Source organism: Oncorhynchus gorbuscha, linkage group LG10 (genome assembly GCF_021184085.1).
Source record: "Oncorhynchus gorbuscha isolate QuinsamMale2020 ecotype Even-year linkage group LG10, OgorEven_v1.0, whole genome shotgun sequence".
NCBI classification, from domain to species: Eukaryota; Metazoa; Chordata; class Actinopteri; order Salmoniformes; family Salmonidae; genus Oncorhynchus; species Oncorhynchus gorbuscha.
The window spans coordinates 30,546,831-30,573,023 of record NC_060182.1 but is presented as its reverse complement, the minus strand read 5'-3'; the positions used below and the strand labels follow the sequence as shown (position 1 = coordinate 30,573,023).

The following is a 26,193-nucleotide window of genomic DNA, read 5'->3' as shown; positions in this document are numbered from 1 at the left end:
ATCAGAATAGCAATCTATTTTGAACAGGATGGTTTTGTAAATCAGTGAGTTAAACATGCGGCTGTGTATGATCACAGATAGAGTATAATAAATATTAAAAGCCATGACTTTTCCCTGAAAGATACATTTCTTGATACTATGGGGAAACAGGTAGAATTCAACATTTTGAATTCAACTAAATCTGAACTACCGGTAAGATCTAGTCACTTCCTGTAAATCCTTCTAGCAGGTTCCACATGTAATGACCACTTTGTCTTTGCTCCCCTCTCTCTCTCTGCTGTACTCACAGAGGTGATAGATAAGAGAAGACTAGCGAGTATTTGAACAGTTGAAGCTACTGCAGTATATAGAGGTCTGACAGTATGTCAAAGCTGAGAAATGGATTATACAGAACTTGTAACTTAAATTAAATGTATGAATCTAGCAGCAGATCTCCTCAGAATATCATTATGAAAAAGTTTGCAGTGGTCTTTTGGTCCATCAGAAAGACATTTTTTTTTATGTCAATAGATGATTACTGTATATTATGTGCTATTTTTAACAATTATGTATTTCAGTGACATCAGAAAATGTATTCATTTGTACATGTAACTAGTTTGTTTGATGTTGTGTTTGTTAAATTGAATCTATCATAATATCATAATATGTCAACAAACAATATGTAACCAACATTAAGTTCCCTCTGCAGTGGATAGTGGATAGTGAGGACATCTCTCCAGTTTACACAATATGATCTAGAGTTATTTCACTCTCGTTGTTGCACATTCTTGATTTACAATCTGTGTGTGTGTTTGTGTGTGTGTGTGTGTGTGTGTGTGTGTGTGTGTGTGTGTGTGTGTGTGTGTGTGTGTGTGTGTGTGTGTGTGTGTGTGTGTGTGTGTGTGTGTGTGTGTGTGTGTGTGTGTGTGTGTGTGTGTGTGTGTGTGTGTGTGTGTGTTTGCATGTATGTGTGAGTGCCAGCCTGTCTCTATGCATCTCCTACAGCATCTGTAAGCTAGGTTTTTTCAATCCGTTGCTATGGAACATACATAAGATCAGCCTATTTTAACCTCAAGCAGCTTATTGGCTTTGTCTTGAGAGATGTGGCAGACCTGACAGGTTGTTGACATGGAGCTCAACATGCAGAATGAGTCCATGCCTCAGTTCTACTGAAGCCATGGGCTTTGTTCCAATCACCTTTGAGACTATAATGATTTTCTTGAGCATACATTCTGCACGGGTTGGCACTTCAAAATTGCCTTTTACACTGCTAATGACTTCATACGCATGTGGTCCTGGACTTAAACATTGCCAATAGATGTGATTAATGCATGATCGTTTAATGGCTAATTGCAGCTAATAAGTAGTCATTAGATCTTAGTTATAAGGCCATCTATCGTCAGAGAGTGTGAACATTAATCACCATGGTCAATAGATTAACTAGAGACTTCAATATCTATAAAACATTTCACAAAGGTACAATCACCTTCGGAACAGCTTGAGTTATTGAACTCAAGTAATTATGATCCCTTTGAAATTTCACCATGGCTATGGAGTTAAATGTTTATCTTTTCCCCCGATATTTTGACCTCATCTATCTAACTTGTCCAGAAAATGATAGCATGAAGTCCCCTTTGTGATAACCTATTGTGAGAACAGTTAGGATAGGAAAACATGGATACATCTGTTCTTCTGTTAGTCCAGTACCTGGATGTGTCACTCTCCACACAGGGCAACAAGGTCACTGTTCGCTAACCTCTCCCTCATTACTATGGTAAAACTTAAATGAAAGGCAGAAGGATGACTGACATACTCACGCTAAATGTTGTCTATATTTTGATTTGACACAAACACGCGCAGACGAACACACACACCAGCACTATCCATCTTCACATGTTCCTGACAAGCAGTTTACCTTTGGATCCATGTCAACAGCGTACAAGCAGAGTTGGCAAACGATGACCTTATGTTCTACAACAGAGACAGGGATGATTGATGACCTCAGCATGTGAGCAATACCTGCAACATGCTCGGTAAAATCCAACAAGCCATCCATCTACAGCTACATTATTCCAAAAGCCTCCCACTAAGTTGCCAGACATGCTTTGCACTTTAATATTTTACTCCAGTATTTTGCGTGCTTCTTTATTATTTGGTGAATGAACCAAATCGTACATTTCATTTGGTTGTAACATTTCAGTGGTTAGAGTGGACAGTATGTTGATTGAAACGGTTAAACCTCTATAGTGGTAATTACACAACATGAAACACTTGGATGATCATGCTGATTTGAGCCGATTTGCCCCCATTTCATGGCTTTCAGCAACAGTTACTACTACTCTCAGCTGATGTCTGAAAGCCAGAGGCCCACACAGATAAACCGGTTTTCCCTGTGATATACTCCCTGCAGTTTGAGCTTGTACTGCATAGGGAATGGGCAGGAAATGATGATGATATTTCATGTCCATTGATTTCAGAAGAGAGATTTATATAAAGTATAATGTATATTGATAAGAATGGATTGTTAGCCAGGGTTATGGGCTGGGCTGCTCCCACTCTCACTCCAGTAAAAACAAACTATTACTCTAGAGGGCCTAAATCAATGTCTCATTCATTCTCCTTTGGGTATCATTCTGCTGCACACAAATAAGAAAGTGAATACAAAGGTGGCAGAAAGCGCTCCATACTTTGACTTTTGTTTTAGTCTGTCGACTCTATAAATAAAAAAAAACATCCAAAGCAAAAGCAATTTTACAGATGTACATCTACAACTATTTCACACAACAACAAAATCACGTTTGAATATTGTATACAAGTCTACTTGTGACAATCCACCAAATTACTGGGGTGTTGAAAGACAGCCGTGAAGTAAGTGTAAACAGAAGCATTGTGGTCCAAAGATGTTTAATCAACAGCAGCTACTGACTACGAGGGGTGTTAAAAGGGACGTATTGTGAGAGACAGACAATGTGTGTCGGTGTTACTTGGGCTGTTGCAATGAACTAGGACGTGATTTGGATTGGGCATTTACACTATAAGACTAACCATTAGTATGCAAACAAAAGAAGATAATGTAATATACTTGCCTAGTTAAATAAAGGTTCAATAACAAATATACAATGAAAATATCGAATGTGAATACTTCCACGGGCAAAACCCATGGCGTCTGTTGGATGAATAGTAGGAATCGACAACAGACAGCAAAAACAACCAGGGAAAATCTGGAGTAGAATGGGTAATGCCAACAGTGATTTCCAGCTCAAAGAGGAATTGATATAGAATAATTCAATTGTCCTCCAGGCGGCTAGCTGGAATGAAGAGATTCTCCACTCTCTCTGTGAATTGGTTATTAAGACCAAACAGCATGGAGGCATCAACAGGCTGGACAACACAGAGGATATATTAATGGAAACAAAAGTGGAACATCAAACTTCCAATATCATATCTGACACAGTAGACAGAGCAAATGTCCGTTATTCCCCTTCTAAAGCAGAGGAAAACAACTCAGAGAGAGAGGACAAACAAAAACACATACAGTGCCTTGCGAAAGTATTCGGCCCCCTTGAACTTTGCGACCTTTTGCCACATTTCAGGCTTCAAACATAAAGATATAAAACTGTATTTTTTTGTGAAGAATCAACAACAAGTGGGACACAATCATGAAGTGGAACAACATTTATTGGATATTTCAAACTTTTTTAACAAATCAAAAACTGAAAAATTGGGCGTGCAAAATTATTCAGCCCCCTTAAGTTAATACTTTGTAGCGCCACCTTTTGCTGCGATTACAGCTGAAAGTCGCTTGGGGTATGTCTCTATCAGTTTTGCACATCGAGAGACTGACATTTTTTCCCATTCCTCCTTGCAAAACAGCTCGAGCTCAGTGAGGTTGGATGGAGAGCATTTGTGAACAGCAGTTTTCAGTTCTTTCCACAGATTCTCGATTGGATTCAGGTCTGGACTTTGACTTGGCCATTCTAACACCTGGATATGTTTATTTTTGAACCATTCCATTGTAGATTTTGCTTTATGTTTTGGATCATTATCTTGTTGGAAGACAAATCTCCGTCCCAGTCTTAGGTCTTTTGCAGACTCCATCAGGTTTTCTTCCAGAATGGTCCTGTATTTGGCTCCATCCATCTTCCCATCAATTTTAACCATCTTCCCTGTCCCTGCTGAAGAAAAGCAGGCCTAAACCATGATGCTGCCACCACCATGTTTGACAGTGGGGATGGTGTGTTCAGGGTGATGAGCTGTGTTGCTTTTACGCCAAACATAACGTTTTGCATTGTTGCCAAAAAGTTCAATTTTGGTTTCATCTGACCAGAGCACCTTCTTCCACATGTTTGGTGTGTCTCCCAGGTGGCTTGTGGCAAACTTTAAATTACACTTTTTATGGATATCTTTAAGAAATGGCTTTCTTCTTGCCACTCTTCCATAAAGGCCAGATTTGTGCAATATACGACTGATTGTTGTCCTATGGACAGAGTCTCCCACCTCAGCTGTAGATCTCTGCAGTTCATCCAGAGTGATCATGGGCCTCTTGGCTGCATCTCTGATCAGTCTTCTCCTTGTATGAGCTGAAAGTTTAGAGGGACGGCCAGGTCTTGGTAGATTTGCAGTGGTCTGATACTCCTTCCATTTCAATATTATCGCTTGCACAGTGCTCCTTGGGATGTTTAAAGCTTGGGAAATCTTTTTGTATCCAAATCCGGCTTTAAACTTCTTCACAACAGTATCTCGGACCTGCCTGGTGTGTTCCTTGTTCTTCATGATGCTCTCTGCGCTTTTAACCGACCTCTGAGACTATCACAGTGCAGGTGCATTTATACGGAGACTTGATTACACACAGGTGGATTGTATTTATCATCATTAGTCATTTAGGTCAACACTGGATCATTCAGAGATCATCACTGAACTTCTGGAGAGAGTTTGCTGCACTGAAAGTAAAGGGGCTGAATAATTTTGCACGCCCAATTTTTACGTTTTTGATTTGTTAAATTTTTTTGAAATATCCAATAAATGTCGTTCCACTTCATGATTGTGTCCCACTTGTTGTTGATTCTTCACAAAAAATACAGTTTTATATCTTTATGTTTGAAGCCTGAAATGTGGCAAAAGGTCGCAAAGTTCAAGGGGGCCGAATACTTTCGCAAGGCACTGTAAGTCACCAAAGTGAAGTAAATGAATCCAAACAAAGTATATAATTGTTCTAATTTACATAACCTCTGAAATTAACTTTTTATTCTCTCTTCTTTGTGTATGGCACGTTCATTCTCTCTGCTAGTAACTCCTGGCAGAACATTCAACGTTACATTTCCTCTTCTGGCTGCTATCAGGGCATTCAGCGTGAAATTAAAGGGAATGAATTCTGAGTCCAAAATAAATGTGCTCCTCTGATGAGGTTGGAGTTTGTCCAAGCCACTGAGATAAAATGCTTTTACACTTATTTCCCCATCTCCTGCTTATTATTGTTCAAGATTCATGACTCATTCTCTGCGGAAAGGGAACTGTGCCAAAAGGAGTTTACTGGAGGAAATCAGACTCATATTTTATTTCCAGTTTTTACACATTTCCATTTTTTTTATAGCAGTATAGCTCAGTCCCTAATTATCCAAGTCATCTTTGTCCATTGAAAATACAGATCTACAGTAGTAGCACACATCCAGTAAATTGTTTCTTTCGTGATATCCTATGACGTTGTATAATGATAAAGACTATCCATTCCTGCCGTTTCAGTGTAGCTCACCTCAACAGAAGAAATCACATCTGTTTGATAACTCTGTCATCATCTACAGTAAACTACAACAAATTTGGTGACATGTACAGTATGTTCTGACAATGATATAGATTTCCCTCTAGAAGAGGCAGATAGTCTTGCCAAGGCTCAGTGCAGTCAAAAACGAGATTTTACTGTGTTTTATATATATTTCCACACTATGAGGTTGGAATAACACTGTGAAATTGTGAAAATGATCATGCCCTTTTAGTGTAAGAGCTGTTTAAAAAGACCACCTGAAATTTTGGCCTATTTTTGTGCGAGGGAGTTTTGACCTTCCATGGTGACATCACCATGCGGTAAATTAGTTAATAGGCCAATAAGAAAGAAAATTCCAAACTTCTCTGCCAATAACAGCTCAAATTCAGTTTACCCTCCATACTCAAACCACTCCACAGTCCTAGCAAAATTCTTGCTTGATAAATTGCTCTTTGCTAAGAAGCTATTTTTTTTAAATATTTTTTTTAACCATTTTAATAAAACAATAGCAATTCGATACTAAATTGTTAACCAAAAATGATTTGTTATTGAGATTTAAAAAAAGGGCTGCATTGAACCTTTAAATACTAATTCAACTTTCCAGACGAGCTGTCACTGTGCAAATGGATGTCATAATACCCAGGGGTACAGGACTGATATACTGTAAACACTCATCAGGCACTGTTTGGCTCACCTGTCTAGTCTCTTTGTGATTCATAATCTATATATATTAAAAGAGCTGGGGAATGAATTACACCACATGGCATGCTGCTTCATTTGTACAGGTGCTGCTTATCCTAAAGGTTCCCTGATATTCTACTCGTGTAAAACGTATTACACTGTACTTATTTCTGTAGGAAACAGTGTGAAGTATTATTAGAATATTAATGAAATGTAGGGAACTTCATATAGAAAGGCTTGATCAATGCTCAATAGCCTACATGACCCAAAATTATCGATTGTCAATTTTATAGAAATGGATTTCTTACACTGATTTCAACTCCTGAAAAGATCATGCTTGTATTTGAACAGATGATTACATGAACACTTGGCTACCCATATTAGTTTGGATTAAATTGTTCATTTCTGGATGCCCTTATGCCTTGTGTATGTATCCTGTTTTGTCTTCATCATACAAAATGGTCTCAACACACAGCCCACTTACTGTAATTAATAGGGGTTGATCAATGGTCGGTCGGCCAAGTTCTGTGTTAGCTCTAGTTCTGCCAATCCTGCCATATTCATCATCCCCTGGTCTAATTGACTGATTAAACCCTAACAAGCATGCTGACTCACAAATGGCTAACTTGCGTGACACAGATGGGAAAGATTCAAGCTTTCTATTTCTCCACTCCTCCTTACAGTTCTAACAAGGCGGTAGCAGGTATGCTGGCTGTAATATTGGATTGGATCGCGTGACATGCTGCATGTCTTCCCGCGTGCTGCTATTCTACGGCATGCAGTATGATAGTGTGGAATGACATGACCCTCTAACATGTCCTGCTGTGGCTCTACAGAGAAGTAATAGCTTTAACATGTTGTGATTCAGGGCAGGACTAGGTGGGCTAGACAGAGGTCAATAACAGTTTGTGGCAAGTATTGATTTCGCCGTAAACATGGTGACATTTAATTTCAGGGGTATCATATTTTTCTGATACAGGCACTAAAACTCCAGATGCAATTCATGTCAATGCAGGTGACCATCCCAATCCTTTCCTCTTACAAAGAAACACAGAGACCTGGGCATGAATAGCAAATTCATCAATTAATTGTTCCTTTGGTATTTTCAGGAAACCAGCGAGAACGATTGCATTTGTCGCCTGGCCCCCCATCCTGCCTCTGATGTACAGAATGGTGGTAATAAAATACCCATTTCCACAGAGGTCCCCCCAGACCAGCCACCACAGCTCTTCAGGTGTAGTTATGGGGGCCACAAAAACCCTGCAGTAGCACTACAATCCAACTTCACCAGATACCAGAGATTCAAGAAGAGAATGTGGTTAGTCAACAACAGTAGCCTTTAAAACAGAAATAGTGTACCTGCCGCTTAGAGGCGTTGGAGAGTGGAACGACAACTATAGGATAGTTAAGGGCAGACAGAGGTAGCACACAGGAGCTATGTATAACATGTCTTTATTCTCTTGAAGCAACCCCCATCTCCATCAGTTCACATGACAGACAGGAATGTATAGACACAGGTCAGGCATTACTGATGAACATCTGATTGTCATTGTTACAATAGCATACTGAAGAAATACAAAAACAAGGTCCAAGAGAGGTAAGCTAAGAACACTGCAGGAACAATAGCCCACCTCTGCCCAGCAGACTGCACCATGGACACAGTAACCATGCTCATTAAAACAAGGCAAGCACAACAGAACACAGATCTATGCTGGGCCCAGAATACTTCTCCGTCAATCTGCACCTATGAGAACAGCCCCCAGCAAATCCACTCACATTACATAGCCTGACCAGGAGCCAAATCGGTTTGTCTAGGGGTAATTGCAATGACCAGAGGCGACCCTCTTTCGGCTTATGAAAGAATGCAGGTTTAGTAGGTGTCGGTAGCATTGGAAATATCCTCACTCACCTCACACGGAGATCAGTGGTGTGAGAAGAACCAATGCAAAGGCAATGATACAATCGCACAGCTAAATAAATGGATTGTTTCACCAATTGCGTGGTGCCTTTGGCACATTAGGCAATGTTAGTAATGAGCTATTGAAGCTGTGACCTCGGGAGCAAACCCATTAATGGGTGAAGATGGATGGGTCACTAGTAGATTAATTATCAGTCATCAAAATCTGATTACTCCCAGATCTCTTACTCAGGGCTGTTAGAGGACTATTATTACCACACATGCAATAGCTTGAATAATTTCTCCCTGACTTCCCCATTATATGTCCATATTTGCAATAGGTAACACATCATTTGGCAGTGAACCTCTGCAAAGGCTTCAATAAAACTGTTTTTGGAAAGATAAGGCATACTTCAATCATACACTAGGTTACAGAATAATGAAAAGTGAAGAGATATATTCACTCTTTTTTTATCCCAAACTATGAATCCGAGCACCCTCTCTGCTTGTCCATTGGAGCTGTTGGACTGACATTTGACTTTGCAGCTGCGTCATTGTTCATTTGAATTAAAAAACAATCTATTTGCTCACATTGTTTCCCCCCACTCCTCTGTGAAGTTCAACAACTTTACCTCTAGCCTATACAGTACCTCTTAAATCAAATTTGGTGTGACGCTCTTTAAAGCGGCAGAGGGAGGGAGAGAGAAGCCGTTAAGAATTTATGATCGCCTCAGCTTTTTAAAGCACCGGAGCGGTCCTGCTCCCCAGACATTTCATTTGTCTGAAAATCAGCAACTGTGCAGTCTGATTATTGCTCGTGTCTGCCAATGTGACTGCATGTAAAAGCCTTCCACGGCACCAAAAGAGAGTTTACAAGGATGTTCCATATATCAGTCAAACAATATGTAGGTAAGTATTGTTTTAATAGTCATCTTCTGATCCACCAGCCCCTTACTCACCATTTGGGTGAGGTTGTATTTCATAAGCTAAATCTCAGGATCTTCATGTGTGATCTAGGTGTTACAGATTGATGTTGACCAAAAAGGTCCAGTAGTGTTTCTTTTTATCAAGACACTCTCAGCACTGGTCAAATGTCAAGAGAAATAACTGAGGCAGATTAAATTAACTTTAGCAAAAAATCATGCTTATTGTGTTCTATGATTACAGCAGAACACTTGTCAAAGCAATGGCAGCATTCAAAGAACTACAAACATCATAACTTGTCATATTCACACAGAAGGGATACAAGGCAAACGCATACAGCTACAAGGGGGCCACATTAATTTTGAGGAACTTCAATGCTTCCATCTAGTGATGACCCAAGATCATAACAGGTAGGCCTACTACACAATAGGTGAGATGGGGGTAAGTTGAGGGTTTTACATTCAGCATCACTCTGTACAGGGAAATATATTATTATTTCCAAGATATCTACATATATTTCAGGATGTTGTGTATCCCTGGAAATAATCAGAATTAATCTAAAAATTACAGTTTTGAAAATATTGCTTGTCCAAAGAAAGTGGTATCTTGGCACAATTTACACCTGGTATGGGGTAAGTTGAGCCGCAGGACAGGATAAGTTAAGCCACCTACACATTTCTGTACTGAATTAAATATTACCACTACTTTTTAAAACCTAATCTATCTTTCTTTCCCAAACACAATTCAACACCATACATTTTGTCTTTTAATCATTTTAAGCATCATTTAACACAGGCTTAACAAACACTTTTACAAAATATATACAGTGCCTTGCTAAAGTATTCGGCCCCCTTGAACTTTGCGACCTTTTGCCACATTTCAGGCTTCAAACATAAAGATATAAAACTGTATGTTTTTGTGAAGAATCAACAACAAGTGGGACACAATCATCAAATGGAACGACATTTATTGGATATTTAAAAAAAATGTAACAAATCAAAAACTGAAAAATTGGGCGTGCAAAATTATTCAGCCCCCTTAAGTTAATACTTTGTAGCGCCACCTTTTGCTGCGATTACAGCTGTAAGTCGCTTGGGGTATGTCTCTATCAGTTTTGCACATCGAGAGACTGACATTTTTTACCATTCCTCCTTGCAAAACAGCTCGAGCTCAGTGAGGTTGGATGGAGAGCATTTGTGAACAGCAGTTTTCAGTTCTTTCCACAGATTCTCGATTGGATTCACGTCTGGACTTTGACTTGGCCATTCTAACACCTGGATATGTTTATTTTTGAACCATTCCATTGTAGATTTTGCTTTATGTTTTGGATCATTATCTTGTTGGAAGACAAATCTCTGTCCCAGTCTCAGGTCTTTTGCAGACTCCATCAGGTTTTCTTCCAGAATGGTCCTGTATTTTGCTCCATCCATCTTCCCATCAATTTTAACCATCTTCCCTGTCCCTGCTGAAGAAAAGCAGGCCTAAACCATGATGCTGCCACCACCATGTTTGACAGTGGGGATGGTGTGTTCAGGGTGATGAGCAGTGTTGCTTTTACGCCAAACATAACGTTTTGCATTGTTGCCAAAAAGTTCCATTTTGGTTTCATCTGACCAGAGCACCTTCTTCCACATGTTTGGTGTGTCTCCCAGGTTGCTTGTGGCAAACTTTAAATGACACTTTTTATGGATATCTTTAAGAAATGGCTTTCTTCTTGCCACTCTTCCATAAAGGCCAGATATGTGCAATATACGACTGATTGTTGTCCTATGGACAGAGTCTCCCACCTCAGCTGTAGATCTCTGCAGTTCATCCAGAGTGATCATGGGCCTCTTGGCTGCATCTCTGGTCAGTCTTCTCCTTGTATGAGCTGAAAGTTTAGAGGGACGGCCAGGTCTTGGTAGATTTGCAGTGGTCTGATACTCCTTCCATTTCAAAATTATCGCTTGCACAGTGCTCCTTGGGATGTTTAAAGCTTGGGAAATCTTTTTGTATCCAAATCCGGCTTTAAACTTCTTCACAACAGTATCTCGGACCTGCCTGGTGTGTTCCTTGTTCTTCATGATGCTCTCTGCGCTTTTAACTGACCTCTGAGACTATCACAGTGCAGGTGCATTTATACGGAGACTTGATTACACACAGGTGGATTGTATTTATCATCATTAGTCATTTAGGTCAACATTGGATCATTCAGAGATCCTCACTGAACTTCTGGAGAGAGTTTGCTGCACTTAAAGTAAAGGGGCTGAATAATTTTGCACGCCCAATTTTTTAGTTTTTGATTTGTTAAAAAAGTTTGAAATATCCAATAAATGTCGTTCCACTTCATGATTGTGTCCCACTTGTTGTTGATTCTTTACAAACAAATACAGTTTTATATCTTTATGTTTGAAGCCTGAAATGTGGCAAAAGTTCGCAAAGTTCAAGGGGGTTGAATCCTTTCGCAAGGCACTGTATATATACTTTGGCCAGGCCCTGTTGTTACCGCATATGCCAGCCATAATTATTTGCATTATGCCTGGGAAGAAAACAATTCAATTTGCTCAACTTGCCATTGGCTCAAATTACCACATGGCCATTGAATCAACTTACACCAAGGCAAACATTTAGAATATATTAGCCCGCACACCTGAAAGGAGGCGCTTTCATGCTAGGTTTAGGACCTCATATTGAAGCTTATTGAGACCACAAATGATGTACAGAACAAACTTAAAACAGTCTACTTTGGTTTTAGATACAAGCATCATGAAACCTCTTAACACAATAAATAATTTTGACTTGGTGAAAAGCCGTTTTTGGACCTAACTTGCCTACCACTTACTCCATGGTTCTTCCTTCATAGACTTCAGGTACTGATGACCTCTTCCTAAATATTTGATCATATTGTTAATTTTGTGTATGGTTTCATAGAAACAAGAGTGGGTTAACTTACCCTTCTCCCCTACACACAACCCAAGTCCTCTATAAGCTGATCTGTATCCCTTGTCCTAATAGGCTTGTTAAAGAGCACTGTCAAAATGTCCAATACACTCACCACCTACAAGAGCAAGCCAGTGAGTTCCTCCTGCTGGAGAGATGAATTTACAGAGCCTTCAAAAAGTATTCACACCCCTTCACTTTTTCCCTCAGCAGACACCCTTTGAGCATGGTGATGTTATTATTTATACTTTGGATGGTGTTTCAACACACCCAGACACTACAAAGATACCGGGGTCCTTCCTACCTCAGTTGCAAGAGAGGAAGGAAACCGCTCAGGGATTTCATCATGAAGCCAATAGTGACTTTAAACAGTTACGCAGTTATTAAATGGCCGTGATAGAAAACTGAGGATGAATCAACAACATTGTAGTTACTACACAATACTAACCCAACTGACAGAGGGAAAATAAGAAAGCCTGTGCAGAAAAAAAATATTCCAAAACATGCATCCTGTCTGCAACAAGGCACTAAAGTAATACTGCACAAAATGTGGCAAAGCAATTGACCTTGTCCTGAATACAAAAAGTGTTATGTTTGGGGCAAATCCAATACAACTGTCACACCCTGACCTTAGAGAGCTTTTTATGTCTCTATTTTGGTTTGGTCAGGGTGTGATTTGGGTGGGCATTCTATGTTTTGTATTTCTTTGTTTTGGCCAGGTATGGTTCTCTATCAGGGACAGCTGACTATCGTTGTCTCTGCTTGGGAACCGTACTTAGGTAGCTTTTCCCCACCTATGCTTTGTGGGTAGTTATTTTCTGTTTAGTGTTTTCTGCACCTGACAGGACTGTTTCGGTTTCGTTTATTCTCTTTGTTATTTTGTTAGAGTGTTCAGTTTTCAAATAAAAAGTCATGAACACTTACCATGCTGCGCTTTGGTCCAATTCCTCCTCTTCAGACGACAACACCCGTTACAACACATTACTGAGTATCACTCTCCATATTTTCAAGCATAGTGGTTGCTGCCTCATGTTATGGATATGCCTGTAATCGTTAAGGACTATGGAGTTTTTCAGGATAAAAAAGAAACGGAATGGAGCTAAGCAGAGGCAAAATTCTAGAGGAAAACCTGGTTCAGTCTACTTTCCACTAGACTCTGGAAGATAAATTCACCTTTCAGCAGGACAATAACCTAAACACGAGGCCAAATATACACTGGAGTTGTTTACCAGGAAGACAGTGAATGTTCCTGAGTGTTTGGGATGCTGGTTTTCTAGGCAGAGTTCCTCTGTCCAGTGTCTGTGTTCTTTTGGCCATCTTAATCTTTTCTTTTTATTGGCCAGTCTGAGATATGGCTTTTTCTTTGCAACTCTGCCTAGAAGGCCAGCATCCCGGAGTCGCTTCTTCACTGTTGACGTTGAGACTGGTGTTTTGCTAGTACTATTTAATGAAGCTGCCAGTTGAGGACTTGTAAGGCGTCTGTTTCTCAAACAAGACACGCCAATGTACTTGTCCTCTTGCTCAGTTGTGCACTGGGGCCTCCCACTCCGCTTTCTATTCTGGTTAGGGCCAGTTTGCATTGTTCTGTGAAGGGAGTAGTACACAGCTTTTGTATGAGATCTTCAGTTTCTTGGCAATTTCTCGCATGGAATAGCCTTCATTTCTCAGAACAAGAATAGACTGATGAGATTCAGAAGAAAGAAAGGCCATTTTGAGCCTGTAATTGAACTACAAATGTTGACGCTCCAGATACTCAACTAGTCTGAAGGCCAGTTTTATTACTTCTTTAATCAAAACAAGTTTTCAGCTGTGCTAACATAATTGCAAAAGGGTTCTCTGATGATCAATTAGTCTTTTAAAATGATACATTTGGATTAGCTAACACAATGTACCATTGGGACACAGGAGTGATGGTTGCTGATACACGGCCTCTGTACGCATATGTTAGATATTCATTACATTTACATTTACATTTAAGTCATTTAGCAGACGCTCTTATCCAGAGCGACTTACAAATTGATAACATGCTGTTTCCAGCTACAGTAGTAATTTACAACATTAACAATGTCTACACTGTATTTCTAATCAATTTACTGTTATTTAATGGACAAAAAAAGGTGATTTTCCTTTAAAAATAAGGATATTTCTCAGGGACCCCAAACCTTTGAACGGTGGTGTATACATTGGCCGTGTAAACATTTTTTTGCAGATGTTATAGCATGTGCAGCAAAATGCTCCTGTTTCTAGCTTAAGCTACAACTGTGCAGTAATACCTATCAATACAAAACAAGAAATTAAGAAATAGAACAAGCATTTTAATATTAATTTACCAAAGGCAGAGACATACAAAAAAGTGAGCATTGTGCAAAAACAGAGACTTTGTGGAAGCTTCTGATGGCTGTGGAAGTGTTGTTGTAAGCCAGGCTTGCCTGCACCAGTTTGGTGCCAGTTGTGGTGGAGGTGAAAGAAACCTTTCTCTCAATGGTCTGTCCTGGCTGCAGGAGGCACACCCTACGAGGAACAAAAGAGTATTAGAGAATAAACCAGGATGTCACGATAAGATCTTTAAGCTCCCCTATCCTTCCACTGTTGCTAAGACCCTATAGATGGGTAAACTGACAACTTCACAAAAACGATGTGTCCGCTTCCATATGGCAGAAGTCAGCGTGTTCTGGTTAACCAGTTTTCTATTAAAAATGACCAGAAACTGCCATGCGGAGAATCGGAAATGGCTCGTTTCCATCTTGTTTTTGATAATATGTCTTGTTTTGAGGTGTTCTGACTGATTTCATGTCAATGCAAATATGGCAAAAAGATTTGCTAGCTTGCTAACCAACAACTGCAACAATGTATTCGAGAGAGAGGTGCTCATTGTGCGAATGTATGTATGTTTTCAATAAACATTGGAGATGTAAAATAGCTTACATGTTCTCAACAATCCACCCCAACCCTGTCTGTTTTTTCCCACAGTTGCGCACACGTCGGTTTTGTTGCCAAACAACCACCCTGTCTATACCAGTACATATCTTTTGCATGTTGTCGTCTTACAGTCTGAGACAGGCATTACAACCTGTGTGACCTTTTTAGTGAGAGGTCAGATCTCATGATGCAACCACTTACATTCCGTTCCATGAAACTGACAATCAAGAAGAGCATACCTGGTGAATATCAAGACCACATTCTTTCCTCAAGCCACAGGAACAACAGGTTTTCCTTTGTCATTCAAACAAAGAAAGTGTTAAATGTGTTCCATATAGCTCAGCCAGAGCTTATTTGGTTTTAATCGGAATAGTTTAGAATATAATCAGTCTTTTGGTCTTCTGGTGGCGATCACTTACTTTGTCTGGTCTTTGCCCTCCAACAAGCCTGAGCCTTCCACTGTCAGCACAGCACTGCTCAAGGGCATAGCGAAACCATTAGTGAAAGAAATCAGGGCACCGTGCTCCTTCTTTTGCTGAATGTTATCCCCTCCAACGACCTGTGGAATAAAAGCACTTCAGGATCTCTGGGAGGTACGTCAGAGCCAGAGTTAGCACAATAAAGACTAGATATGTTGTTAGAAAGCAACCTGTACCTCTATAGAGATCTGTGGGGCGATGATGTTGAACTCTTCTGATGCTAGGACTCGCTCTTTGGTCAGCTCATCCTTTATGACCACCGCCACATTCAGCAAGCCCTCACCAACAAGCATGTTCTCATACTCAGAGTATGGGATCTGGTGATGAACCGATAGAACTGGAAGAAGCACAGTAACAATGTAAGCAGTGTTGAGCATAGTGTCTAAATCGAAACAGATTACGAAATATTTATCTGGGAGGAGGGACAAGGGAAATGTTGTGACTCATTACCTGCTCATGGTGCAAAATGAAGCTGCTTATCGGCCTCCCAAAACGTGCCTGGTGGGCTACCGTTGTATTCTTTGGTTTGAGCATTGACAAGATCTTTCAGAGCCTTGTGGACTTTAGCCCTGTTTGTGATGAACAAGGAAATGTTCTCCCCCATCGTTGGCACTTTGTCAATCTTCAGGGAAACCTCCAAACTCTGAACTGTTGCTACGGATAGAGAAAAGGCCAGGTGTGATAACAAACATCAACAACAACAAATGTCATGCATAACAAACAAATTAGAAAAATATGATGGAAAAACTAAAACCAACCTCTTTCACATGTTGCTTGAAAAAAAGACAAGTCCTGTCAGACCTTTGCATCTTGACAGCAGAATAATGTTTCTATAGTTGCGTGTGATTTCATGATGTTAGCGCAATCTTACTTTCATGACACTTGTAAGCACAGGTGAGGCTCTGGGGTCCATCAGAGCTCACGTTCTTAGTGAGGATGTGAGATCGGACCCTCGCGTGTCCACACTCCTCCCCAACACTAGCCCATCCCTCACTATCACAGTGACAACGTCCGCATTGACCGACGCATATATGAATGGAGCGTCGTACAAGGAGTCATAACGTCTCTTTCTGATTCCTTTCACTGGACACGGACCACAGCAGAATATTCCCACAGAGTGTTGTAGATGTTATCATTCTATTCACTTAAAGGCATGTCAGAACAATTGGCGGATCTGATCAATAGGCCCTCGGTTGAAAAGGCAAACATTTGACAATCAGATATTTCAGAGTCAAAGGTCTAAATGAAATTAAAACGGCACAGTCTTCAGTAGCTTTCATTTTAATGATCTAACAGAAAGTGATTATTGAATAGAATGAGGTATTTGACCTCCACTTTTCTCCTGGGGAGTTGTATCCAATACCTGCCACCCATCAAACCCTGGGCCCAGGTCTGGTCGTGACATCCAGCATTCAACCCACACATGGAAGTTCCTGGAAATAGACAGAAATCTATTTATTTATTTAGGACATAAACAATTGCACAAAATACTATAAATTGTTATGAAACCATCCAGATGACTGAGAGAAAACAATGTGCTCTTTGTTGCAGATCCAAACATATGACATGTAGAGATATTGAACACCAACCATATGCTGTCCTTGGACATGCTGATTCCCCCCCCCCCCCAGTGTTGGTGTAATATTCCTCGATGACCAGGCTTCCATTGGTGTCATGGGCGGAGTTAAAGATTGTGACAACTCTTGATGGGATCCCCAAAACTCTCAGAAGTGAAAAAAGAAAGAAGCACAGAAAGACAACTCAAGACAATGATATTTACTGTTGTATATTGCCACTGGAACGACCTCTAATTGTGAATAATTTTAAAATGGATTGTCAAATGTCAGTTACCTGTACACATGACTGAGGCAAAGACCCAGCACTGGCCGTACCGTACAGGGCTGAAATTGGATCGGCCCCAGAGCTTTAAGATGTCTGCGCTGCCCGTCCATTGCACCATATTTAAAGTTTCCTGACCAGTTCCCCTTCAAGACACCTCGATCCTCTTCACAATTGACCTGGTTATAAACAGTTATAAACACAGACACTAAACAAAGAAATAGGAGGGCATCACACAAAGTCATTGTGAGTGTGTGTGTCATAGACAGAGGGTGGTGTGGTGAGAACACACTCAGGTATTTTGAACATAACTGACTAGTATCTGCGGATATTTGAGGTCTTGTAACTATCAAAGTGCATAACAGTTTACACACCACTGCACACACAACTCTGCTGATGTAGACAGGGTCTGCATGGAGGAGGTCATCTCCCTGCTTGTCTTTGCTGTGCTGTGGGCTGACCTGGAGGATGTTAAGGCAAATCTCCAGTATCCCCTGGTCATACTACGTACAGGAGGAAGAGGAGATGGTGGGGATCGGGTTACTACTGTAGGTTCCTCAAGGAGACACAATGATTAACAATAAATTAAGGTTGCTTTTCTTTGCAGCTACTTACCTGGACAAATGACCATGGTCTTGATATGACATTGTGAGGAGTGCCCATGTACAAAAATCTTAAGTCATTTTTAACGTACTCATCTCTCTGGTCTTCAAAAGGGATGTACACTGTATCATCTGAAAAATACACAATCCCAGTAAATGATGATAACAGTAGTGGTCATCACCATCACCATCATCACCACCACATGAACCTACACTGAAGCCAGGGGTTGCACAGCAGGACAAAGCTTCCTATGGCGAAGCTGCGTTGCCCATCAAGACACACAATGTGGACTTGGAGGTCGTAGAGTCCCACAGGAGCCTTAGCAGGGGAACAGACGTGGACAGTAACCGACTGAGAATGCCTCTCCCCTGAGTGGATATGGGCACTCCACCGAGAAATAGACTCATCCTTTGACAACATGACAGGGATTTCAACAGACAGCCCGCCTATACAGCAGAACATTCAGAAAAGGTGAGAAATAGCCACAGGCAATAACCGGCAGAAAAAATATTTTCATCATATGTCCTGAACAGCTTTTAACAGAGAGGCGATAACAAATAACTGCTAGGAAAAGCGTAAAGAGTTCACATCAAATAGTGGCCTGTAGCCTACCCAGCAGGGCAGTAAAGATGAGTGTCTTCATCTGTGGGTTGAACACTCTTCCATGTAACAGCATGGTGACTTTGAAAGGCCTCCCGCGCCGTACCACCAGGTGCCTGGAGTTCAGGCCCAGCGTCTGGTTGGCCGTGTGGTTGTCATGGACTCCCAGATTGACATGCTTCAGCCTCAGATCTGCTCATGGGAATAAACAGTGACATCAAGAAGATGAAGCACACAGACAAATCGTTTCTCTTATCAAACAGCATAGACATGTACACTCTGCATGAAAACACACTGCTGGAGGGCAATGTGAGAGGGGTATGGGACTGTATATTTGCAAGGGAAACAGAGTGTGTCCGTGTTTGTGGGAGAAAGATTATAGGCCACACTACACTGCACTTTTGATAGCTATTCCAACTCAAGACTTATCTCCCTCACTAGCTTTAAGCACCAACTGTCAGAGCATCTTACAGATTACTGCACCTGTATATAGCCCACCTATAATTTAGCCCAAACAACTACCTCTTTCCCAACTGTATTTAATTTATTTATTTATTTTGCTCCTTTGCACCCCATTATTTTTATTTCTACTTTGCACATTCTTCCATTGCAAAACTACCATTCCAGTGTTTTACTTGCTATATTGTATTTACTTTGCCACCATGGCCTTTTTGCCTTTACCTCCCTTCTCACCTCATTTGCTCACATTGTATATAGACTTGTTTATACTGTATTATTGACTGTATGTTTGTTTTACTCCATGTGTAACTCTGTCGTTGTATCTGTCGAACTGCTTTGCTTTATCTTGGCCAGGTCGCAATTGTAAATGAGAACTTGTTCTCAACTTGCCTACCTGGTTAAATAAAGGTGAAATAAAAAAATAAATAAAAAAGACATCTTGTGACAAATGTCACATACTTCTCTGAAAACCTTTAGCTGCCTATAATTATAAAGAGCATTTAATGAATAACCTTCAGGCCTGTCGGAACAGTTTCTGGTGTAGTTCATTTATTAGCATCTCTCAATAAGAAGAGACAGTGCTGTTACCTCAAATAACAGCTGATACCTCCTTACATTTTTTCTAAATGTATTTTTTTAAACAGTTGCTCAATCATACTGTTGCTGAATGGCTATGACAACATTGTGTGACAGGAATGCAGTACAGCCCTATGTAACAAGGAATTGTGTGTATCTGTCTGTGCTGTGTGCAATCAGAATCAAAGGACAGTAGTGTTGCTCCTACAATATGCCATTGCCAGCCCAATATCCTTATAACAATTACATTGAATTGTAATCTCATGGATTTGATATTTGTATATTGCCAAATGCTAATAGGTGAAATAAAAACAATGGAATAACAATGACATACAGAAAATATATGACTAAATATTCAAAAGCATGGTTCCCTCATTGAACAGAATTTAACAGACTCAAAAGAGAATTAAACACAAAGCATGGATTTATGAGGATACATTTGATAAAGCACCACACTATCAATATATGCATTTATTTATCTACTTTACACTAAAGTTTCTGAACATATGAGAAAGACAAGTAGTATAGATGCACAGCAGGAAAATCAAAGGCAGAGTGTATTCAAGGTTTAAAGTAACTGTCCAGTGAAAATCTCACTTTTAAAAGTGAATGGTCTGTTAACTCAAACCTAAATAATGCTGTTGACTCTTCCTATACTCGTATTTGTGGCCAAAGCATAAATGGAAGGAAAAAAACACTTCAAACTTGTATCTCGAAGAGAACGTTTAAAAAATACTATGAGCTGGCCGAATCAGCAGCCGACTTGCATTGTTAATGACCGGTATGCATCCACACCATTCTGTTGGGGTACGCCTACACCAATCCAACACAGAAAAGCTGCTTTTTGACACTAATTGAGCATTTCTTGAAAGGAAAACTATTTCACTTATATTGTAAGTAATAGGTAATATTTCATAGAAATTTGGAAACACTGGACAGTTAGTTTATAAATGCTTCAACATTTTGTAATTTCCACTTAAAAATGTCAGATGTGATTTGCCCTAATGAAAAATGTATCCCCTATAAAAATGTTGATGAATTATAACCCACATTTCCTGTTGCTGCAGGATTATTTTCCTGTTGTGAGAAACTGATCAAACAGACCTGTTTGCTGCTGGTGTGTGTATCGCACGGTGAGCATGTCTTAATTCCCCTCGTTGTTTGAAAGTTCCAGGGACAGACTGCTCATCCTAGAGTGAGAACCGGTCTGTGATCAGAGAGAACTATGTGCCAAGACACTGTAGGCAAATGAGACATGACCTGCTACAATCTTGGGAGGGGACAATGGCAGGGGGCCAACATAGCATAGCATAAATTAACAGGTACTGCACATCCCCTCATACAGATAAACATCTTTATCAACTCTTAAGAGACATTGTTCCACTAGAAAATTAAGTGAACCGATGATTGACTGATTTATCAAGGCCTTGTGTTACTGATGTACATTTATGACAAGCCATATAGGAATGCTTAGAACGTAGTCTCATCAGTCCCTCTGCTTTGCCTCACTGAACTTCAGTCATATTTTAGTTGACATACATATTCTCTGCAGAACTTGCTTTTAACACATTTTGTAGGGTCAAATCAAAATGTTTTTATTCTTTAAAAAACAAAGTTGAGGCAAAGCACATGCTTGAAACCATTTGTTAAGATTGTTACAAGTAATTACTTTTACCACAGAATTTGTGGCATCAATGTTAATCTTGTAACATTGTTATAAAACAAAGCACAGAACATTGTAATTTTGACCACAGCTCAGTTTCCTTGTTTCCCTTGCGTGTTGTTAGCACAGTGGCTGAATTTTCAAGAACAGTAGCCTGACTGCCCCCCAAAATAGTCATCCACAACGTGCGGTTAAGAAATTCAAATCAAACACTTTCATAAACACCTCAACTTTACACACAGCATAACACCGGAATTCAATCCATCCACCAGACATCCTGATTGTTTTTGGTTTGTTTTTATAAGGCACTACATGAGTCTTGCAGAAAAGAGTTGTGATGAGGTTCATGATAATGACAAAACAAACAAAATACCTCACATTAAAAAATTACTATTAGTTCAGCTGCCATTTCAAGATAATCAAATTGAAGGCTGAGACAGTCCGACCATTAATGTGCGTGTGCCTTGTAATTAGCTTATGGGAGGGTTTGTAATAGGCACCCACAGGTCAGAGAAATAAATAACACCATGAGGGGAAATAAAACAATCTTGGGAATATAAACAGAGCATACCAAACATTAGGAACACCTTCCTAAATTTGCTTCAACCTGGATTCACCCATGTCACAGAAAGAGCAGGTGCTCTTAAATGTTTTGTGCACTCAGTGTATATCCTCCCATTACCATTTGCCAACATACTGCACGACTTTATAAAATGCATCTGAACTCCAACTCTTACTGTAAAAGTCACTGTTCCTTACACCTGAGACTATGGCTAAAATGTCTACTATAACAAATTCATTATTAGCATTACATGCTAATATTCCAGCTGATAATCACATCCATATCCCACAAATACACCTGCAAACCACTTAAAGAAAAAAAAGAAGCTGTACAAAAACATGATTTGTATATAAATAAATTAAATAGCCAACTAAAACTAAATTATTTTGCTAATCAACTTAAGTGCTAGTACAGTCTGTGCTGTACAATTCTGTATTTTAACCACTTGGGTATGCTTCTTTGTTCTGAGATGGTATGGGGTGTTCCCATAGAAACAGAACCTCATTCTAGTTCTTTGGGTTTTCCTTTCCACCACATTGTCAGAACTCCAGTGGGGTCAGGTCCCCAAAGTCACAGTCAAACAGTTCGCTGATGCCCTCGTGCTCCTCTAGACCAAAGTGGTAGTCTTGGCTCTGTGGAGGTGACAGGTTGATGAAGCCATCCAGTGGGTTCCCAAAGCACTCCCCACCGAGGAAGTCAGAGGACGGCAGGGGTGAAAGGTCAAAGTCCGGCAGCACTCCCAGGTTGGGGAACGGGTCGCCTTCCAGGAATGCTTCTGAAAGACAGAAGTAAAGGGAATGTACTTTTAGTGACCACAGCAAATCTTGGAGAAATCTTAGACATTCCTGAATCTCAGGGTGACAGTGTGACACTAGTGAGAGCAGCTTACCCGCTTCACGACATAATGGCAGAGGGGAGGAGTTCTGTTGGGACGCAGCTGTTGATGTAATTTCCTGTGTGGTGCTGCACTGTGGTTGTTCTGCATCCGGGGGCATTGTCTGGTCTGTGGCTTTAGTTGGGCTGATGCCCGTCACTGGGCTGCAGATACCAGAACTGTCCTCTGGACACAGGAAGACGTCGATGGGACCCTGAGTGCTCTTCAGGGAGACCTGATAGCCCTGCCAGAAGATGACAAAAGAATAACAGAAGACAAATCAATAGTTGTGGTTGAAGTTTAAACCACATTTACTGGAATACAGTATTTGGTCCAGAAAAAGAGTCTTGAGCAAGCGTCCATTGTTATTTTACCCTCCCACACACCTCACTGGGCTCTGAGACTTGCATCTGGGTCTGTGGAGGGGCTCTGATGACCATCACCAGCTGGTCAGGAGAGTCAAAAGACTTCCTCAGATCCTGGCACATCACATAACCCAGCGTGCCATTATGTTAAAGAAAGCGGCCCTATAATGCATATTCAAACACATAGAGTAAAAAAATTAAATGTAAAAGACAAAAGGATATTTCTTGTTCTGGGTATCCTCAGTGAGGAGTCTCAGCTGAAGGTTACACTTGGTAATGAGCTCGTCCAGTTTCTCCTCCGCCTGTGTGAAGTCAGAGACCTCTTTCTGTAGGTCCTGGTAACGGGAAACAGACGCTTCATCAATACGGTTCCCCCTGTGACCAACAGAATGACCTCATAGTTAGGATAATGGAAAAAAGTGTTTCTAATACAAATATGCTGTGGAATCACTGATGTATGCATTGACTCATATCTGTAGAGGCCAGCACAATAAGGATTGTAAGTGTAATCGATGTGAAATGGCTAGCTAGTTAGCAGTGGTGTGCGCTAATAGCGTTTCAATTGGTGACGTCACTTGCTCTGAGACATTGAAGAAGTTGTTCCCCTTGCTCTGCAAAAGCCGCGGCCAGAAAGACCAGAACACATATTGTCATACTGCATGTACAGTACAGGAGTTCAGACTTACAGCCATTGTATGTTGTTCTTTGATTTCTTGGAGATGAGCTGGATACCCTCCAGGACATTGGTGATGTCATAGATGCGTCTCTTCTGCACTTCCAGGACCTGCGAGGCCCAGTTGAGGTCCACCACCCCGTCAGGAGACTGGGCTAGCAGGTCCAAGAAGCGCTTGGTGGTCAGGTTCAGAGACGTGTCATAGCGAGACTTCTCTGTCGAAGGCTTTGGAACTGAGAGCGAAAGGGAGACAGGTAATAAATACAAGTATTTTCATTCTTTTGGCCAAAATTATAATAGTTATAACTGAACTATCATTAAGTTATATTTAAGTTGTGAATGTAAAAACAGGGTGTCTTGTACCTCTAGGAGGTGCTGGTGTGGATGTTGGGGCTCTCCCAAGAGAAGGGGGGCGAGAGGTGCTCACATATTGGTGATCACTGTCCAAGTCCAGCTTCCTCTTCACCTGAAACACAATTTATAAAAGGGGGGGGATAAGATCAAATGTTAGTATAGACGCACACAGATAATTATTTCTCACACACTTTCTGTACTCAGTGTACAGGGATAACCTTATCCTAGTCACACTCCGGCCAACACCCATATCAAAATGGTCAGTTAACTACCGGTGGTCGTCCCAGAGTTGGCCGTCGCTGGTCCTGGACCACATCTGCAGGGCCTTGGGGGGTGGCGAACAGAAGGATCTCTCCAGTGTTGCTGGGGACTGCAGAGTTGAAGCCCACATTGCTGGGAGTGGAGATTATGACTATTTGGTTGTCCTCTGAGAGGCCAATACTCCCAGCATTCAGAAGAGACTCAAAGTCTACCAATAGATCCTCCGACGTCTGACCTGATAGGAGTGTTTCTGACATCGCACACACAACTGGGGTGTTCTAGTCCCCTAGATCGTGTTGGGGGCAGAATTCAAGTCCAATGGCTTGGTATGGTAGTATTAGCACCTTTTGACATATGTCATCTCTAATATATGTGCATAATAGTGTACATGTATTGAAAGAGTTGACTTTCAAATACTCAGGTTAAACATGTCTAATATTAACAGTATCTTGCTGACAATCAAGCTTCAACAAAGCTGACTCATTCGAAAATGTATGGTCAAAGGTCAAATATAGGGCGTGATTCCTACAAATTAGCCAGCTATAAAAATAACGTTGAGACAGTGGTTGAGGTTTCTGACAGCTTCAGTCTAATATACAGTAGTTAGTCTGAAACCATACAATACAGCAACACTTATGGTATATTGATAGTTGGAGAAAGTGTAATAAACCAGCACCACGGTCAGCTAGCGTGCTAACTTGCTGCGAAGTTTTTCTAACTAACGTTAGGTATTTTCATCTTTCCAATGACTGCGGCGAGGCCACATACAGCAACTCCTTCCCTTTGTCCATTGTAGTTAGCTAGTTAGTTATTTACTGTAACTAACGTTGATTTACATCAACGTTAGTTTGGAGCAAATTGTAAACATAATGATAATAATTTGCTTACTGTGTTGCTAGCGAACAGAGTTAATTGAATAATGTATCCAACGACCTAGAAAAGTTGAGCGAGTTAGTTAACTAGCTGGCTTGCTAGTATTGTTAGCCAAGAAATTGGGTTGTGTTCGCTTCAGGGTTAACTTTGAACACAACTCAAGTTTCATACGAAGCTCACAAGCAAAACATCAGCTACAACAAGTCAACAATCTAAACACTTATTACACTTCCTAACAAAATTGCACTACCCAGAACGTATAGTTTCCCTTGGAAGAATAAATAACCTTATTTATATAATGCGTTCTTTCAAAATGACAAAATTTGGTCAAGTTAGCATGCTAGCGAGACACAGTACTAGCAAACTCAGTTCTTCACCCACTCGTTTTGGTCAACACACCCAGGAAGCAATACCGCAAAACTGAAATAATGACAAATATTCACCCCAAAAATCTACATATCCGATCAACGAATCATATGGATCGTTTCAATGAACACCTTGAATATAATCCGTGCACAAAATGTATCATCTGAGCCCCAAATCAACTATGATATTTTGTGCTATTATCCCAGCTGATCAGAACAAGAGTTGAGGTTTACCCGCCAAATCCTTTAGCCGCGAAACTGGCATGTGCAGGAATATCACGATTTCAATTGGCTGAGTGAATGCGCCCCGCTAAAGTCAGACTTGTCATTGGTTCAATGAAGTGCCACTCTCTGTGATACCACGCGTTTCGTTGTTTTGAATGGGAAAATATGTTTTTGTCAGATAAAATGTAAGAAAGTGTATATTAGACTATATCCTAACTCATTTGATTCACTTTATTATTTGGTAACTATTTTGTGATGCAAATCAAGAGTGGTGCAGGAGTTACCGCCGAGTTACCATAGCCATTAACACCTGACTTGGGATCAGCCTGTCCTACCCAATCCCAA

The 26,193-nt window shown here is 40.5% G+C and overlaps 1 protein-coding gene and 1 pseudogene across 1 annotated transcript; both read right to left on the bottom strand.

The window, feature by feature from the left end:
- Window positions 1-3,264: 3,264 nt before the first annotated feature.
- Window positions 3,265-20,774, bottom strand: LOC124046867 (annotated as a pseudogene).
- LOC124045852 (transcription factor E2F1-like) lies at window positions 19,599-25,861 on the bottom strand. Its single transcript, XM_046365576.1, has 7 exons — window positions 24,397-25,861; window positions 24,134-24,236; window positions 23,784-24,003; window positions 23,320-23,472; window positions 23,119-23,233; window positions 22,748-22,976; window positions 19,599-22,633 (listed from the first exon to the last, which is right to left on the bottom strand). Exons 1-7 carry the CDS (start codon window positions 24,640-24,642, stop codon window positions 22,398-22,400), a joined length of 1,302 nt encoding a protein of 433 aa, XP_046221532.1. The 5' UTR covers window positions 24,643-25,861; the 3' UTR covers window positions 19,599-22,397.
- Window positions 25,862-26,193: the final 332 nt, after the last annotated feature.